The sequence below is a fragment of the Lotus japonicus genome, chromosome 6, assembly GCF_012489685.1.
Source record: "Lotus japonicus ecotype B-129 chromosome 6, LjGifu_v1.2".
NCBI classification, from domain to species: Eukaryota; Viridiplantae; Streptophyta; class Magnoliopsida; order Fabales; family Fabaceae; genus Lotus; species Lotus japonicus.
The window spans coordinates 50,610,025-50,630,069 of NC_080046.1; the positions used below are offsets into that span (position 1 = coordinate 50,610,025).

The 20,045-nt window shown below is 38.3% G+C and overlaps 3 protein-coding genes across 3 annotated transcripts; 1 reads left to right on the forward strand and 2 right to left on the reverse strand.

Moving 5' to 3' along the window:
* Positions 1-4,036: 4,036 nt before the first annotated feature.
* LOC130723918 (uncharacterized) lies at positions 4,037-5,728 on the reverse strand. Its single transcript, XM_057575067.1, has 5 exons — positions 5,504-5,728; positions 5,350-5,399; positions 5,170-5,248; positions 4,715-4,776; positions 4,037-4,439 (listed from the first exon to the last, which is right to left on the reverse strand). The coding sequence occupies exons 1-5, from the start codon at positions 5,562-5,564 to the stop codon at positions 4,293-4,295; spliced, it is 399 nt and encodes a 132-aa protein (XP_057431050.1). The 5' UTR covers positions 5,565-5,728; the 3' UTR covers positions 4,037-4,292.
* Positions 5,729-17,347: 11,619 nt separating this feature from the next.
* On the forward strand, positions 17,348-17,845 carry LOC130721935 (uncharacterized). Its single transcript, XM_057572522.1, has one exon. The coding sequence runs from the start codon at positions 17,404-17,406 to the stop codon at positions 17,728-17,730; it is 327 nt and encodes a 108-aa protein (XP_057428505.1). The 5' UTR covers positions 17,348-17,403; the 3' UTR covers positions 17,731-17,845.
* LOC130725506 (protein FAR1-RELATED SEQUENCE 5-like) lies at positions 17,786-19,256 on the reverse strand. Its single transcript, XM_057576724.1, has 3 exons — positions 19,145-19,256; positions 18,727-18,887; positions 17,786-18,598 (listed from the first exon to the last, which is right to left on the reverse strand). The coding sequence occupies exons 2-3, from the start codon at positions 18,880-18,882 to the stop codon at positions 17,786-17,788; spliced, it is 969 nt and encodes a 322-aa protein (XP_057432707.1). The 5' UTR covers positions 18,883-18,887; positions 19,145-19,256.
* Positions 19,257-20,045: the final 789 nt, after the last annotated feature.

A 20,045-nucleotide genomic window follows, 5' to 3' on the forward strand; every position in this document is an offset into this window, starting at 1 on the left:
TAGCTTGACCCTCTAAGGAATTTCAATCTTCTGTCCTGTTTTATGGGTATATAATTTTGATACTTATCTTTTCTTTAAGTTATTAATTAGTTGATGACATATTTAATATATTATTCACAATAACCATTCAATACTTGGTGGGTTTGCCCATAGGTTCTTAAATATGTTTCTGTAACCATTTTTTCTTTATCTAGTACAAGTATTTTACATCAAAAACAATCTTATTTGGGCCGGGATCCTCCATGCATGCACCTTTTGTGGATGCAATTTGCCAATCAAGTAGATCATGTTTTTGACTATGATGATTTGCCAAGGCAGCTTATGCAAGTTGCTTGAATTATTTGTTGCTCCAGATTGCGACTTTACCCTTCTCTGAAAATATGTCCTAGTGAATAGTATAACTATAAATAGAAAATTGGATGCTAAAAAGAAAAAGAAAAGGACATAATTGGAGATGAATTTAGTAAGTTGAAAGAAAAGTTGCTCACGGAAATTGCTTGTTTTGTTTATTAACAATAATGACACTGATTTGAAAGCACAGTTTTACAAATTTGATTGGTTAGGGTTAGTGAAAACTTTTTTTTTTGGTCAATTGTTAGTGAAAACTAAAAGAGGACTTATATTAAATTATTTGCTTAGACTCAGCAAAAAAAAGTGTCTGACACCCGAAGTAAATATATTTTTATATTATACTATTTGACTAAAAAAAGGGTTAATATCACATCTATGACTTAAACTAATAAGATATTATATGTACCAAAAAAACAAATAAGATATTATATTATTTGACTTAAAAAAAAACTAATATTAGTATCTCACAAGTGTCAATCCAACAAGAAGTGTTGACTTCAAATTTCAAAGCCGGTGGATTTTTTTTTCTTCTTAATCACAACAAGAAAGATGTATGACACCCGAAGTATGAAGTGTCGTACGGGTGTCATGATTCGACACTAGGGCACTCATTTAAAGAGGAGTTTCTGTGCAATAGAGGTCACACCTAGGTAAACCAAAATTGAAACGCTAGGGAGGGCCATGGCACGACCCTACCACTAGAACTGGGTAGAGATTCTGGTGGAGGGTACCTAGTAGCGTGGTGGTGGTTACCGAGTAAAGATAGTGGTAGATGGTATCTAATTGTGGTGGTGGTTTTAGTGTGGCAGTGATGGAGGTTACCGGTGGCAGCGACTATCAGATTGCGATCAACAACGATGTAAGGCATCGTTGATAAAAATTAGAGGTGTGAGACAGTTTTAAAAACTAAATACTATATATCTAACAAACTTTTTTTATGGTTTTGAAATATGGGCGAATTAAAATTGTTTTGGAAGTGAGTTAAAAATTAATTTAGCTCCATAATAACCAAACCCGTTTGTTTTAAGAATTTGCATTTGAAAGTGAAAAATTTGAAAACTCACAACCACGTAAAAAAATACCCTTAATGTGTATGTCAAACATGAACATAATATGTCTATGAAATCTGAGAAGAGTTATTCTCTAATCGATTATGGTGGTGCATGACAGTACGAATGACTGAGATCATGGTGGTGCGATGAAAATCAACGGCGAATGAGGTACCTGTAAAAAAGTGAGTTAAAAACTAATTTAGCCATATTAACCAAACACGTTTGTTTTAATTTGTATTTGAAAACGAAAAAAATTGAAAACTCACATCCACCTCAAAAATACTGTTAATGTGTGTTTGTATGTCAAATGTGAACATAATATATCTATGAAATCTAGGCAGAGAAATTATCTATTCGATCATGGTGGTGAACGACGGTGTTTAATTTACAATGTGATAAGTTTGTATATATAAAGGTTGGACTGAGCATTAATAGAAGTGTTTAACATTGTGCAAGTTATGTATTTCGTCGTTCTGACCGACTAACTTGACAATTGCTTGTTTTTGTAATAGTCATTAGGACCGATCAGAACAATAGTAGGTGGAGTTGTCATTTGGACTTATCTAAACGAATATTTTTAAATGGAAGAGAAAATTTCCCTTCATTTCACATTAATGTTTGTGATTTTTGTTTAGTTCATCAAGGAATGTGGTAATGTGATTTGGAGGGTCATCCATCATGCACTTATTGATTTAACGATTGAAAAATATTTGGTAGAACATCAATGATCAATGAGTATAGACATTGAAAGTGAGAATGGAAGCGAAATAATGAATGTGATATGATAATTAATAAGTGGGATAGAAAAAAAGAATGGAGTGTTTGAGAGATGTATATATAAGTACTATTAGTGGTTTATATGTCATAAATATTTGTATACACTTAGTGGTTAACTACAAAACACATCCTTGAATGTATTGTCGGATTTGACTATTCCGAACACTGCATTGTCTCAACTTATCCATGATAGTTCCACGGCTCATATACAGAAAATACAACAGGAGTGATCATTCATAGTGCAAGATTTTGATCGTGACACATTGTGCCCCGCCCTATTATTGTAGCACGACATAATAATGGAAAGAACTCTTACTTTCTAACTGAGATGGTCCATGCCATCAGCCATGAAACTTTGATTGAAGCAATAAATTTCCTGAATTAAGGGATTATTGTTCTCAACAGGAAGCAACCACCATAGCAATCTAAATTCGATCTTGTGGTCCAACGCAATCTCGGCTCCAAAATGGGCCTCAACAAGTGACATAACACGTGAACCCTCATGCAAGAATGAATGACCCTTCATATCAATGTGTAAAACATGCAGGGCCCAATTGGCTGTGTGGAGCAAGACAAAGGCAGGGCCTGCCTTAGTCAAATTATAACACCATGCCCATAATAGAGGCATGGGAATGTGACCCCACAACAAATCCCCTTGCTTTCAAGAATTGGCAATTTCACAATCAATTCTTCCCACATGTTCCTTCAAATCAATAATGTGTAGGACATAGACCTTCTATTGGGAAGCCTAAATGGGGTGTTCTCTGAAAAAAAGACTTTTCTGCCACAAGTGATTGAATATTGGCTTTCATTGCTGATTCCTGCATGCAGTGCAGGGTCCTATGTATAATGAACTTTTTGGGTTATGGACAGATTTTTTAGCAAGCAACAAGGTTTCATGCCTTCTCAGCTTGTTAATGGAAACAAAAAAGAACAAAACTACTTAATGGTACTTTTGGAATAATTTGACTATTACTCTTTCTATTCAACTGTGAGAAAGGCAGAAGTGTAAACTAAATTCATTCATTTTTAATGCTCCTAGCTAGTTTAAGAAGCTCGCAGATATAACAAGTGATGACTAGACTCTACTTCATACATGTGTGTGGATATATTCGCCAGTGAGTCGATGACAACATGTTGAACCAAACTAGTGGGGAGACAAATAATTGTATCTTGTGGAACCAGCTTGAGGAACTCTTATGAGAAGAAAACTGGGTCTAATAAGATGTTTTTGATCAAACAGATGTTGGCCTTGCTTGAAATATCAAGATGAGACTACATTGGCAGATTATCTGAATTATTTTCAGGGTATTATGAATCAGTTATCCCCTATGGGAATTAAATTTGATAAGTTCAAGGGTTATTACTTCTTGGTTCCTTGCCAGATACGTGAGAAGCGTTTAGAACCTCATTGTCTAATTCTGCTCCAGATGGTGTGTTGTCAATGGACCTTGCTATGCTAAGAGTAGTATTATGAATGAAGAGATAAGAAGAAGATTAGAGTTCCTCTTCACAGCCAAAGGTTTTGATTACTAAGTCAAGAGGGAGAAGCAAGAATCGTAGTTCAAACTACAAAGATTAGTAGGAGAAAATCCATAAGTAAGTATAAAAAATTTCAGGGCCACCATTGTGATAAGAAAGAGTGTCTTCAGAAGCAATGTCAACATTGGCTTGGTTTGGAAATTATTCAGTTTAGGTTCTCACAAATAGAAATGAGTTTTTGTGCTCCAAACTTTCCGTTGTGCACTTCAGTAACATTATACATGAGTAATTATCGCACTGGTATAGAGACAATTAGACAACTGATTAAAAGTGAAATAAAATTGTACTATACTCTTAACTGGTTTAGCTTTCCATTAATGTAACATATCTAATTTTTTTGATTAATTATGCCTCGAGAATTATATATTGTTCTATATAGTACTCATGATACAATCATAAAAGCAGATATCATAAAAAATATATCATAATAGATGATAGAATATATAATATACAAATCATTCTTAAGCCTAAAAAATTGCAGCATTTCTGCAATGCTGTCCAACTTCTCTGCCAATATTTTATTTATGCTAAACTGAAGCGGTCTGTTTTTCTAGTTGATCATCCCAAGAGTCAGTTGTGTATAGGAGTCTTTCTCCTAGCTGGAGAATAGTCCATGTCAACAATGTCTACAAGGTCTGGATTGTGCTCATGAGGAACCTCTTGTTGCTTATTTACTTTTATTTCCTCTTCTTTATCAGTCCCTCCATTCTTCACATTCTGTCCATGGACATAAAAGGAAGTGATTCCAAGGTTTCATTAGAGTTGGCATCTAAATAATCAAATTTTTTTTTCTTTTATCACTAAACCAATCCGAAAATGTTTTGTAGACATCCGCATAATGCAGACATTCAACATACACCAAGAGTGAGAAAAGAAAAGAGGTGAGAGAACTAATTGATATGATATATGTTAGAAGAGAGAGATAAAGAGAAATTTGAGGTGTTTGTTAGATATCTACATCATTCATGTTCAAGTATATTACTGAAACCAACCTTTGAAATGGCATGGATAGTAGAAACTGATGTGGTAAAAAGTTTCCTATTCTTTATCTTTCCTGCAGCAACATAAGAAAAAGAATACTTAATATTGTGGGATAGTGGAGGTTAGCACTAAAATTTCTTGCATGATGCTCAACATTTGTTACATTGTGAAGTTTTAGTCCAGGGACAAGAACATAGAAAAAAGATAATGACTTTCTTCTATCTATAAAATCATAAAATTAGATGCAGTCAGGAATTTTGTGGGGGGAAATTTGCAGCAAGAATTACATGGTCTTGTTTGTAAGGTTTGGAAGAATGGTTGTGCAGAAGGAACAAAGAAAGATGAATTTCTGGTCTAGAAAGCTATTAATGGTGTCTAGCTCTGTGGTGTTTAGGTCCATAGTAATCTTCATGAATGCGGGGTAACCAGTGGTTTGTTTTTCTGGAAGCTCTTTTCTTCAAGGTACCTGTGCATTTTTCATCTTTGCAGAGAACAGCTTCATCATCACTGCTATCTTCTCTTCTCAACAAGTTATCTTCTTCATCCTGCAACCAGAAAAAGGTGATTTTTCCTATTAGCATAGAATGAAAATAAAAATGAAGGTTAACACTTGAAAACATAAAATTTCAAAGTAAGGATCACCAACATGTTTGTTATGTTGCTGTGCTGCAAAAGACCCTTTCTCCAAGCGAATCCCTGATCAGAAACAAGTAACATGAGAAATCAAGATGCTAATTGCTATATAGTATATAAATAACAGAAGGCCTAAATGAAGTTCTGTTGAAATGTTTAGTACTTACCTTGAGCCTTGGTTAGAAAGAAAGACAAAAGCATAAGAGAGACTACAAAAGATGGCCTCATTTGAAGAAAACTCTTGGGAAGAATAGTAACAAGTAGATTGATTCACTTAACAAAATGGGTGGAATTTTCTTCAGACAAAGCTTCCTCTGCTTAACCAAGCATGAAATGAGAGCTTGTAACTTGTGTGTGACTGGGGGATGGATGGATGGCTACTTATATTTATATATTTATCAATGTGTAGGGGTCCATATGTTGGATAACATGAACTTAGGAAAATTGACAATGAAACATCTAAATATTGCAGACACCCACCGAGAGTGAGAAAGAACGAGAAATGAGAAGTAATATCGAATTTAATATATGATAAATGTGATTAGAAGAGCAAAACAAAGAGAAAAAAAAAGAATACTCACTAGTGTCTGCAGTGTTTAGATGTTTAAATATCATTGCTGATCAACCTAAACTAGGAAGGGTTTTTTTATTGTTATTAACTGGTTGTCTTCTGCCCTTCTTAAAGTGCCATCCTTTGTCAGAGGAAAATTATTAATCATTCAATCGCCCAATCATTTAAGTGCAGGTTTAGGTGTTAAAAATGTCTAGAAGTTAATTTAGTAGTAGTTAAATGAAAACGCGGGCTCTTTAAGACAACAGAATATTCACTGCATTAAACAATTTGTATAAAGTACTAAAAAGGAAAAATGGGTGAAATTTGAAATCTTAAAAGGTTCATTTACTTTTTGGGAATGCTACATTGTTTTTGACTGATCTAATAGTTTAGTATGAATTTTGTGAACCCCATGTAATGTTAGTTTCCCTGATTTACTATTCCTTTTCCTTGTTCTTCACAAATGTGTATGCTTCCATGTTTGCAACCCCCACGATACAAGCGTATTTGTTTTGTCTGATTCACTTTTGTGCAACAAGACCAAAGGTTTTCTCCATGTTCATTTGGTCCTTTTTATTAGACCAAATGTCTCCTCTACAAGACAATCTGATTGATTTGCTTATTCCTAAACTTTTTCAAAGCCTAACTTGTCCCTCAACATATGGAAGTTTTCTATGGGGCTCATGCTAGCTATAGCTAGGTAGGTAGAAACAATCCAATTTTGCGTTTAAACTTTAAACAGCTTATACTAGCTTTCAAGGATCAAATCCTTGTATCGCTATAATAATGAAATTTGATTGCGTTATACATCAAATCAGTCTTGTGTGAATTTGGGTATCTTGTTGGGTTACACATCCCATCAATAAGAAGGGTTCATTTATCAATCATCACGATTTGGAGTGGATGGAAATCACAAAAGAAAGTGGCTCAACTTAGAGAGGAAGGGGAAAGGAATAGAAAGAAGAAGAAAAAGATGGAAGTGGATGTATTTTATTAATTTTTATACATTAAATATGTTCTTTATCCCAGCAAAATAGGGTGAATTAGATTTGGTCCCTTCAAAAAGATTTTATAGTTTTTATCTGTAATGTTAATGAAATAGGTGAAATAAGTCCATGAAATGTATTTGTGGTGGTTTAAACCACAAGTAATGTATTTACTACTCCCTCCGTTCCCAATCTTTTGTTGTTTTAGTTTTTTCTTCATATTCCAAAACTTTTGTTGTTTTATATAACCAATGCATCTTTTTTCCTTTTTTTCCATTTCTAACCTTACTTGTAAATTTAACTTTAATTAACCTACTACCTAGTTTACCTTGTTAGCCGCTAATTCCTACCCACTATCACTCTATTCAATAAAACAAAATTTATTATCTCCCTTACGTTTCCTAAGTGTTAGAGAGGGAACGTCACAAACAATTTCAACTGAAATCCCTCCCTATATAAATTGAGTTCCTAAAGTTAAATCATGCAAGTTACTCCTCTGAAGAAAATGGCCAATGTGAATTCTTTTGAAGAAAGAGTTGAGGACCCATGAAGGATTGTGAAATTAAAAGAGAATTTGCAGTTCAAATTTTGGCAAACTTCAAGTGGGAAACATGAAATGAACAAGAGTTAGCGGGAAAGAAAAATTGGATGGAGCCAAAAATTTAACGAAACATTGTAAACAACCATCATATTTGTTGTTTTGCATTTGATTGAATTTATTTTTTAAGAACATCAACAGACTAATCAAACTTAAAGTGAAGGTGGTGTGGATGGAGTAGTAATAAATGCTTCGGTATAAGATATGTGGAGAAGTGTACTGTAGTGATGGGGGATTTCATGGAAAATTGTGGAGTACAAAAGAATATGGACGGAAATAATTAGGGGTATTTTTGTCAAAAAATTTATTCAATGATTAGGTCTTAAACAGTGTGCAAAACCTTAAACAACAAAAGATTGGGAACGGAGGGAGTATTTAGTAGCAATTAGAAACCGCCACTAATGCACAAGAACAGTTGCAAAATGAATGACATTGATTAACTTTAAAGATTTCATTAATGTTGGGACTAAAAACTAGGAAATTATTTAAATATGAGTGGTTCAATTATGATCAAACAATCAAAGGATTCTTTTTGAATGTTATATAGTATAAAATCTGATAGTATTAGACCTGATAGGATAAAATATGATAAAAGTTTATAGGGTTAATCGTCTACTTGTCCCCTGTCTTTGTCTCGCCGTCTGAAATTAGTCCCTCCCTGGAAAATTTACAAATCTGGGTCCTCTCGTTTGCAATTTGTGTGGAGCAGGTCCTCGCCAGAGCCCGGAGCTCCGACGAGTGATGAATTGGCCAGCTGACTGGGTTAAGTGTGCTGACATGGATTTAAAAAAAAATTATAGGTCAGATTTATTTATTTATCAAACTAACCAAAATTAAACCTATTAACAAAAATCAATATAGTTTCAAAAAAAAATCAATATTTTGAATCATCTTCATCTGAAGATCTTCAAATTCATCATCAAATTAAAAAAAAAAAAAAAACTCAAAAGCTCACACCCCATAACACCTTTTATGCTGAACTGATATTTTTATTTTGCCTCATGGTATGTCTTCACCCTAAATTCAATTAGTTATTTGGATAAACCCCGTTAGAACTATGATTTGGGTTAAACAAAATTCAAAACAACAACTTCTTCAATTCATATAATTCAAAATAAATCCAGAAATTTTCAAGAACTTCTTCATCATTGTCGTCAATTTCACAAGAAAGTAATGGACAAAGAAAAAATTGTAAATTAACTTAATAAACATAAAGCACTAAAAAATGGTATGAACTATGAACAAACCCATAAAATAATGGACAAACCCATAATCTTTAGACTAACAGACCCATAACCTTCTTAACCAGAAACTATAACAAAGCAGATTCACAACCTTGCAGCGCCCTCTCTTCTTCTTCCCCAGCCCACAAATCCCAACCCCAACCAGAAAATCAACGGAATAAGGAGCAGTGATGGAGGCAAATTTTAAAGATCCCAACTTTACCAAAAAAAAAATCCTTTGTTTCCTTCCAATCTCTGGAAACCGTAGATTTCCTTCCTGAGACAGAGGAGAAGGAAACATAGAGCGTGAGAAACCCAGAACATGACCCTGTTCTCCATACTTCATTTTGCTTCTTTTATTGTTGTAACACCCCGATTTCGGTGGCGTCACCTTAGTAACCAAAAAGAAAACAAAGCGGAAAAACGTGAATATTTTTTTTCTTTGATATCTGTTCTAAGTAAATAAGGACTTGACGAAATAAAACTCATCGACGAAAGATAAATACGACTAATCTAAGTAGCATGCCACGTCACGAGTAACCTCCAGTGACGGGAAAGTAGTGCCCGTGGGCAAATATGTACAAACCGAAATAAAAGGTCAAGTATTCAGAATACAGTCCTCCCAAAGAAAGTAGGTCATCCCAAAAACAGCCCGAAGACCTCGTAGTCCGACCAACTCTCTATGATTCCCGTAAAGAGAACCACATAAAAAGCTAAAGGTCGGGGACCTACCCTGCCCCAAAATGAGAAACTGAAGACCAGAGCCACAACGCTACTCCTACCCTAATCCTGACTAGAGGAGCACACCACAGCACTCCCAACTATGCATCATCAAGATTGTCGTCTGAATCTGAATCCAAGACGACTAGGTCTATGACTGCATCTGTCTCCACAGCTGGTCCTGCGAGTCCTGAACCCGATCCCAAATCAACAGCAGCCGCTACAGTGGGTGAGCTAGAGTCTGATGAAGTCCCTCCCACAGGCACCTCCTCCGAGGGGTCCTCGTCGTCCGAAGGCGACGGTGGTGGTGGTACTACAACTCCAGGTCCACAGTGCACACCCGGTGGTAGGTTGAATCTGACGGTGTAGCGTCTCAAAACTCCGTGCGTCAGGTTTCCCATCTTGTCGACGCGATCCTCCATTATTCGCCCCGAATAGATAGCTCGGTGACCGGCGGGGTCGACCACCCATGAGCCCGGGGTGTCCTGATCCAGCATCTCGAACCTAGTCCCCCCGAAGGGACGACCATCTCGAACCAATCCGCCATAGACATCTGACAATAAGGGCATACATAGCCCCCCAAACACAGGTAGCACGCGCGAGGGTCAACTCAATGAATTACATAATAGTACATCCAATAGGTAAAGTTTAAGCAGTAGTTACATAGGCTTAGATATAGATGACAACAATATAAATTGTATATCTTCCCAAATGATTATAAATAAAATTTGCGGACAATTAGCATATCTCAAACAAGATTAACAAGTATCAAACACACGCGGCAACTAAGTCAGTATGTATGGTGCATGAATGCAATGACGAGGAACAAGATGCAATCCGGAAGGATAGGCACCATCGAGTCAGCCCTAACACCGGCCAAGGTGGGACCATTTCTGCTCGGGTGTCTCTTATACCAAACAAAATGTAGTCAGATCAGCAGTGAACCCGCAGGTCTGCCATTTCCGTCTGCTACTAAGAATCACCGCAATGTTCTTATGTGGAAATCCGGGTCTTATGACCATTTTTGGAATCCACCGAGGTCCGGCATCCCACCGTGTATTAACCTCAAAATGTGTGCATGAATGCAAAGTGATTAGGCAAACAACGTCTCCGACCTCACTCGTCACGTTGTCACGTGTTCTAGCTAACTTATTGTCTCTAAAAAGAATACCCTAAGGTAAATGTCGATTCTGCGACAAAAGACAATTAATTATAAAAAGTATCTCATGATGATTTCTCGAATCATCCGACTCATCTCCATCCGATGGTCAAAAACTGCTCAGCGAGCAAAGAGTATCAATGTACTTGGAAACTATCTGTTTCCCGGCTTATCTTTTAGATAGCCAAACAACAAAACAGCTCATCGAGCAAAAGAGCATCAACGTACTCAGAAACTTATCAATTTCCCGGCTTATCCTTTAGATAGCCCAACAACAAAACTGCTCATCGAGCAAAAGAGTATCAACATACTCGGAAACTTATTAGTTCCCCAAAACTTGGACTCGGCGACACTTCTCATTTTCCAAAACTAATATTCAAGTCCTAAGCTCTTATTTGAGATTGTGATCATTATTTAAAGGTTCAGAGGTTGTTTAGTGTCTTATGAATTTTTCCTTGTAAAATAGTTTCCATTTAGTTTTAACTCTAGCCTTATGAGTTTAAAAGATCCCATAATCCCAAGTAATTCCCAGAGAAGGTCTCGATCCATTAAAACAATAACAAGGGCCCGAACCTCTGTTCGTCCCGTCAAACTTTCCCAAAATCTCATGATGAGTTTGGCATAACTGCCCGTTATCCTCACTCTGACGTACAACAGATATATGTGTATTTGCATAATCAAAGTAACACAATCCAACAGTTATGGCGCATATATCAACACATCCTAGATTAACCATTTAGCACATAGCATGCGAATCAATATCAACACATCCTAGATTAACCATTTAGCACATAGCATGTGAATCAATCTCAAAACAATTCAAGCGATAAATGATTATCAATTGTCAGCCGTAGCCTCCGAAAACATTTTTCCCAGTCAAACACAATCAAGTGCATAAACAATAAATCAAGTCGAATTCGTCGACACCTAAAGTATTAGCTAGTATTCGGTGAGTAGCCCTCACCTATAGCTCTTCCAGCGTGTTCCTCAAGCTTTCCTTCACAACCTTCCTCTTCAGCTCCACAAAATTCATCAACCGAACCTTAGAGCAAAATCACAGAATTCAATCATATTGAGTCAGAAACTCAGCAAACAATAATTACTAAAGTTACACGAAGCATCATAAAATCCGAAGTACGATAATCTAACGAGTTATGACAAGTTTTCTAAAAAAGAATTTTCCTCCCCACCTTGGAGGTGCTCTCGGCCACACACACTAATTGTGTGCGCCGATTTTTCTTCGATCAAACTTGGTTCCTAGGCTATCATTAGTCGTAACTAAGGCGAATCAAAGCTCGGAAAAATTATCGAATCGAAAACTGTCGCAGGGGTATTTTGGTCAGTGTTTTTAGCTCGGAATTTCGAAAAACAAATTTGATGGGGATGTCACCAACGACGTTTATGACAACTAATCCTACTGACACTAAGCTAAGTCGAGAGTTTTAAACCGAAAGAACGAAACTTTGGCTAAAAATGGGTTTTCAAGCAGAATTGAAACTCGGCGGCTTTCGACGACATTCGGCAAAATGTAATCCGCTAAACATGTTCTTGGGCATGCAGGGAATAAGTTTAGACAGAGAGATCGAGTTATTTGGACAGTTTTACAAAAAGCTCAAAACTTTGAGCACAGAAAGACATAGAGAAAAACGACAGAATTGACGATCAGAAGTGAGAGATAGCATCTATACCTCGATGTCTTCGAGTAGCAACGAATGGTGCAGCGATCGGGCAAGAAACGGAGAAAATCTTTTTCTTCCTCCTCCTCCTCCAAGCTCGCAGGTTCAAGGGTGAGAATGGTGAGAAATTTTTCATTTTTTTGGCTATTTATAGGTAATGGAAAATGCGGAAAAATGAATATTTCTCGATTTTGATTTTTCCTGCGCATTCCTCTGTGAATTCTAAGATAGGTTCTGGCAACAGAATTCCAGAACTCAAAACATGTTTCTTGGAATTAAGGCAATCGATCCAAAGTCGGTGTAAATCGATTTTACCCGAAAAACTACTTTTTGCAGTTGATGTCGGATGAGAAAACTTTCTTCTGATGAAAGATTAGAAACATCGAGAGAAATAGGGGTACGCGTGTGGAATCTTCGTTTGAAGCTCCGAATAGAAAAAGTCTTCATCATCGGTTGATTTTAGGGTTCTTGAACTATCAGGGATTTAGTTTCGGCAAACCTCCGAGGATTAGAATCGGATGTTCGTACATTTCAGGGTTTCGTATCGAAATGCTTGTTTATAGAAGATTAAGAGAAGTTCTAACATTTCTCTGAAGATTTTTGGAATTAGTTTCCATCGTGTCTTTAAGTGTAAATTAATCGTTTACTATCGCTCTCGTCCTAGGTATAAGCGAATACTACTTGCGCTATAACTTATATCGACTTTAATCCTTTCCTTAGCCTTTTCCTGAACTTTCTCCTTCATAAATTAATTCCATTCGATAAACTTGTTCAGGTTTTCCTTCACGTTACATCAAACTAATCGTGAATAGGAATTTTATTCGATTTATTCTAAGCTTAAAAACTTGGGTCTCACAATTGTCCCAACCTAACCCAAGCTTCTTCTACTCGAAGCTTCTTCGCCTTTCTGGTTCCAATTGAGGGCACTCGAACTCGGTCTTTGACTCAAAGCCTTGATCTCTGCTTCCGCGTTCTGATCGTCTCCCAGATCTGGAGCTTTTCTTCTTCCTAACCTAGAAGGAGAGGGAGACAATGAGGAATCTGGATCCTAGATGTTGACGACCCAAAGGAAGAAGAAGAAGTTGGAACTGATTGTGTTCAAAGGAAGAAGAAGAAGAATCTGGAAGGATTTTCTGATTTAGGGATTTAATAATCTGGAAGTGTGTTTGGGTGAAGGAGAAGATTGGGAAAAAATTGCTTATTTTTAGGGTTAGTTTGTTAATTTTTTTTATTAATTAAATTAGGGTTAGTTTTGTTAATTGTTTTTTATTTTTGTTAAGTAAATTAAAATTTCTGATGTGTAATTTTTTTTTCTTGCCATGTCAGCTAAGTAGTCCCAGTCAGCTAGCTAATTCATCACTCGCCGGAGCTCCGGGCTCCGACGAGGACCTACTCCACACAAATTGCAAACGAGAGGACCCAGAATTGTAAATTTTCCGGGGAGGGACTTACTTCAGACGGCGAGACAAAAACATGGGTCAAGTAGACGATTAACCCAAGTTTATACTATACAATGTTTGATCATATGTTTAATGGAGGGTGGTGGTGATGGAGAGTGGTGGTGGTGATAAGAATGGTGGTGGGTGGTAGTTGTGGCGGTGGTGGTGATTGGGACAGTGGTCGTTGTGGTGATGGGTGGTGGCGGTAGAGTGGTGGTAGTGACGATGTGAGGCAATTGTGAGGGGGTGGTGGAGTTGGTTATGGACTTGTGGTGGTGGTGGCGGTGGAAGTATTGTAGGGAAGTGGTGGCCGCAATGAAGGTGACGAAGGGCCATGGTGGCGAAGCGTGAGAGTTGTGCTGGTGGCGGCAGTGGCAGTCGTGGGTGGTGGTGGTAGTGACGATTGTGGTGGAGGCAATTGTGAGAGGGTGGATGTGGTGGTGATGGCAGTATTGTAGGGTAGTGGTGGGTGTAATGAAGGTGACGAAGGGTCATGGTGGCGAAGGGTGATGGTTGTGATGGTGGCGACAGTGGCAGTGGTGGGTGGTAGTACTAAATATGGTGGTGGAGGCAATTGTGAATGAGTGGTGAAGTTGGTTGCGGTGGTAACGGTAGTGGTGGTGGTAGCAGTGTTGTAGGGCGGTGCTGCGGTGGTGATGGAGGTGGGTGGTGGTGATGACAGCGGTGGTGGCCGCAACGGCGGCGGTGACAGTGGCGATGGTGACAGTGGTTGAGGATAGTGGTAGTTGTGGCAATGGGTTAAATTATTTCAAGTAACGTATACATCATAATCTTATCTTCATTATCCATCATCTATGAGAATTCGAACATTTCGAATAAGAGAATTCGAACATTGGAATTCTGAATCTCTTCTAGTAATCTTTCTTTCATTCTTGAAGCCAAAGTCATTGGCTTGTGTGAAAACACTGCTTTCATTATTAAATTTTATTATATAAATTTCAACATGTCAATATCAAAGATCATAAATTTTAAATATAAATTTAAATTTTTACAAATTATATTTAATTAATATATAATGTACCTTGATCGATATTCACATTTTCACATTTCTCCTTTAAAGACATCACTCGATAATTTTATAGAGGTGTCTAAAAGTCCCTAAAAAACTTGGGTTAAATCACCCAAGTTTTATACATATTTTAGAAAACAAGATTGTTCATAAAGGTAGGCATATAGTCTCTAGTATGGATCAACTCTTTACTCAGCCTACTGTCTCTGCATGAGCCAAAACTCAACAAGTATAAGTGATCTTGAGTAGCTTTAGAGATAGAGTAGTATTTGATGGAGATTCATCATGTCGTAACAACTAGAAGCTCTACCCTAGCATTATCCTACAATAGAACTTCCAACAACCACCTCATGACCATCATACCATACGATCAAACCACTTTCTCCATTATCTTAAACCCCAACCAGAACCCCACCACGCTTGAGCTCGTGATCATCCACCACATCGTGCCATATCACCACCATTGCTCAAACCTCCATGAAGCACTCTTTCACAAATACAAAATTCGAGCCTTCACCACCAAGCTCCACACCAAAGCACCGCAAGACCTAGTTATTGTGTCATTCCCCTCCTCACGCCACTCTTTGAACCACGATGGCCACCGAGTCGATGCTCGCACTAGTTCAAGGCTCTGTTGAGCCAAGCATTGCAACCCACATACCTCGTTGTCATAATAGCCAAACCCCGGTATGCCACAAAATCCATCTAACCTCCATGTGGGTGAGTAGGGTTTGAAATGTCGTTTGGGTTAGGGACATAGTGAGATAGATGACGAGTGGGAGAGTAAAAAGTTATAAAGGCAAAGGGCATGTATGTTGGAGTCAAGTCCCACATCGGAGAAGTCAAGGTGAGAGGGAGAGTTTATAAGAGATGTGACCCATAAACCTAATGCCTTAAGGTTTTGGGTTAAGACGTGGTGTCCAAGATCTCCTTGGTGTCTCCTCTCAGCCTTGGCCCATGGGGCCTCGTCGTGACTCTCCCCAACAATCTAGTGTTCATCGAAATTAGCATCAACCATGTCAATTCTACGACACGGGTCAAACAAATGGGTCGGATCCATTTCAAGTTAACGTGAGCTTAATTAGCCAACACTACTTTGGTCGATGAGGTTAGTATCAGTCAAGCCAAAGCCTTTAGTCGGTGAGCACAGATAATAACTAGCTAGCATCGGCCAAACCAAAACATTAAGTGAAACAAATTTAAATCTTGACAATTTATATCAGCTGAATTTGTGTTAGCCAGACGATAACTGTGCACAATTTGCATTAGCATCCGGTCCGACACTAATTTTCCATGCTAGTTCCACCATTCTTTGAAGAAAAAAAAGTCCCGAAATGATATTTAAATGTCCTAGCTAGTGTCCATTGACTCATGAGAACACCTAATGGGGTCATGCAACTAGAGATTTAGTAGAGACTATACGAGTATAAGTTAATATGAATGAGTGAAGGTGAAAGCTAAGGTTTGAAAATGATGCACCCATTTATTAATTTGGGTGGAGAGGGTTGAAAGGAGCCCTGGATTTGGCACCCCAGGGCTTAGAAATGCCACCCCACTTAAAAGTGGGGAAATACTATTATGCCCCTCCGTGTTTTATTTCGGAATATCCATTTCCGAAGTCTTTCGGATTTTGAGATTCCGATATGCTTCGGAGGGTAACGTTCCGAAGGCTGTTGTATTAATTCAAAACACGGGCTCGAAAGCTCGCTCATTTCCCATTTCATTCCGAATTTCTTCTTGAACTTCCATTTCCGAAGCCCTCCAAACCTTCACAGCCTTCATCAGAGCTCTCCCTTCATCGCTCTTCATCATCTTCTTCGTCAACTACTGGAAGTAGAATTCCGCCCGCAATAGAGGTAAGGGCCTTCATATCTTCGTCATCTTGTTGTTGCTGTTAGGGTTACGGATTTGAATTGTTGCTCTTGAAATTTTTGGGTGCGGTTTGGTATTTTGTGTATTAGGGTTTTAGTGATTTGTGGATTGTGCGGTATTGTTGAAATTGTTGGGTGCGATTTGTTGGGTGAAATTGTTGGGTGCAGCTTGAACAATTGTGCGGTTTTAGTATCTCATTCTTGAAGATGTCTGATTGAAGCTCTTGTTGATGTTGGTTTACTGTAAATTAACTTCTTCATGTTCATGCAGAGCCAAGGGAGCATGCTTTCTGCCTTGATTGTGCCTTGATTGTGCTAGAAGTGACTCACTGTGCTACCTGTAAGTATTTCTTATCTTCTGATCCTGATCTTCATATAGTAAAACAATGGACACTAGTGGCTTTTGTATGTTTTACTTAAATATGTTGATTTTGGTGCTTAATATGTTGAATGAGATACTCAACCAAGTAAGGCTAATCCAATACTTGATACTCTTAACTAGGACAAACAGCCCTTACTCTACCCTGATAAATGAACACCTCTAATCGTTGTGGCATGCAGATCATATTGGTCCCAACCAATTCCCATAGTGTTTCTGTACATAACTATGAAAACACACTTATGCTCTATCTTTGATAATTTTTTAGTTTAGTTATTTTGGATTGGCAGAGAAACAAAAGGTTTCAATAAATAAGAAAGACACTGGTATAAGTACTGCTTATATTTTCCTCACTTGAAAGTAGAAACACATCCCCAGATTCACTCAGAACTATTTCCATCCTTCTGTTCAGAGAAAGTTCTTAAAGTTAGTCATGGCTAGTACTATCATCAAGTTGTTTTCCCTTGTCATTCTGGTTGTCTTGCTTGCCAATGCCAATTCTTCAAAGGCTCAGAGTTCAACTACTGAGTCGACAATTTCAGCTTCTCCTGGTGTTTTGCCTTACGAGACTTCGCCCGATATTTCCTCATTTTTCCCCACTCCAAGTTCTGAGGCAGAGGCATCTGCATCTGCACCGGCCCCAAGTTCAGGAGAATTGGATGGCAAGAAGTCTTCTAGTTCAGCAAGGTTGGGTTCTGCAGCTACCTTTGTTGGTATTCTGCTCTCTAGAGTCTTGATAATCAACATGGTTAATGTTTGAGCATGTACCATGGTATTTATTTGTCTTTAAGAGGTTGTCATTTTCAGCCACTAGTTTAAGTGTTCTTGCTTTCTATTAATCCGTATTCAGTAGTAATTCGCTGTGTTGCTTGCTTAATAACTATGTAGCAAAATGCTATGGAGAAAGTCAACCCCGTAGAAGTGAGACCAACCATTTCAAGCAAGGGGATCTGATATCTGTTTGTCTTGTACGTGCAATCCATGATGACCACATGAGGGAATGTGTTGAAGAGTCTGACCGCATCAGGATGAGCCCAAAAGAGATCCCTAATCTCACTTGAATCAGCTTGTTGCCTTTCAAAGTGAACATACTTGGCTTCTACCAACTTCTTCATCAAATGTTGCATTTCTGTCAATGGTCCCCTCTCCTCTTTTTTAAACCTTTTGTTGCAACTGTAAACTTGAGTGATTGTAGTCAAGTTACTTGGATTGTTTTCCTTCAATGCCGCTAGTATTTGTCTCGGTGGAGTCCAAGTACTAGTCATGGTGCCCACAAGCCCCTTCTCTTCCTCTGTTAGTCGACCAACGTAGGGGTGTCCAACTAGTGATTTAGCTGGTTCATGGTTGTGTTTACCATCCATCACTTTCAGCCACCACATTCTATCACCCTTCGTAGGTCGTCCTTTGAGATTAAACTTACAATCAGTCTTTTGTGATGCGGTCTTTTTGTACTTGAATGTATTCGGGTCCTTGTATGGCCTGTAAATACCATGCTTCGCACACTTAATAGTAACAAATACCTTTCCTCCACTTATAGCATAGTCAGACCTTGCAATCACCAGCACATAACCATTCGCCTTTCCAACATTCTTAGCCCATTGTTCAAGCTCATCACGAGTATCAAATATCTGTTCAATGATAACATATTGCTTTAGAAATAAAACATCCTACCAACCATCACTAATTATTCAATGATCATCACATCATTTTCCAAATACATAGTAGTATGTTCCAACAAAAATTATTCAATGAATACCTGGTCAGTTGTAAATAAATGTGTGGCGTCCACGCTTATACGAGGGGGCACCCACGGAATGATATTGCTAGGAGGCTCAACATTCCCAGAACCGCATGCGGCATCGCATGCGGCATCAACCAGTAAATCTTCTTCATATAGGTACGGTTCAGTCATTCAGCCTGCATGTAACAAACTGCAACTGGTTAACTACTTCGGACATTGGGATTCCGAACTCGTTCGGATACAGACAATCCGAACTCGTTCGGATAAAGACAATCCGAATTCATTCGGATACAGACAATCCGTATCAAGCTCGACAGCATCAGAATACAACCAAACAATGGTGGTGCAAAACGAACTTCCAACAAACAACAATGAAATGTAACTACAATGATAAGTAAAGCAGGATATGAAGGGGGAGAGAAATGAAACTTACCAGAAGGAACTTGGTAGCAAGGTGGAACTTGGAAGGAGATGGTGGTTGAGGGTGGAGCAAGTGGAACTTGGAAGGAGATGGTGGTGAGGGGGGAGGAAAACAAACGTGGAGGAAGAAGAGGAAGAGTGGTGGTGGTGGAGTTTTTTGAATCTGATTGTAATGGGGGGGTGGTGATGGGGTTGGTGGTGGATGAGTAATGGTGATGGAGTTGGTGGTGGAGGAGTAATGGTGCTCAAAAGGTGGCAGTGTGCGACAGGTTTTCGGATTCAACGAATCCGAAGTACTTCGGATTGTACGAATCCGAAGTACTTCGGATTGTACGTTTCCGAATTATGTCTGTCGTTTAAGTGTCAGATTCAACAAGGTATTATTCGAAACTTTGGATTCCGAAGTGTTACGGATACCCGGTGTCCGAAAGGGTAGTTCTGGCATTTTTTAAAAAATCTGGGGTGCCATTTCTAAGCCCTGGGGTGCCAAATCCAGAGGTCGGTTGAAAGCATTGCAGGGCACCTAATAGAGTAAAAAGGCACGTGGAGGTCAACATCTCCGGCACGTGAACTTCACGAGGCTTGTTACTCCTCTGCCCAACAATCGGTGGCAATTTCTCTCATTTCAGATTGCCGTGGGGACAACTACATTTTATTGCATTCACTCTTAATTCATTTGCATACACACATAGATATTTCATCCACTAAAGTTTGGAGGCATCTAATATGCACAAAAGAAACTTAGTGTAACTTTACACAAGTAAGGACTATACCGGTAGCAGGTATTTTACATTTTTTGAAAAATAAAAAAGTATTTTCTTTTTATTTTCTGAAAAATAAAAATAGTATTTCCACCACCACTCTTCTTCCACCTCCTCTCCACCGCAGTCCCTCCGCCACAACTACCATGTCCT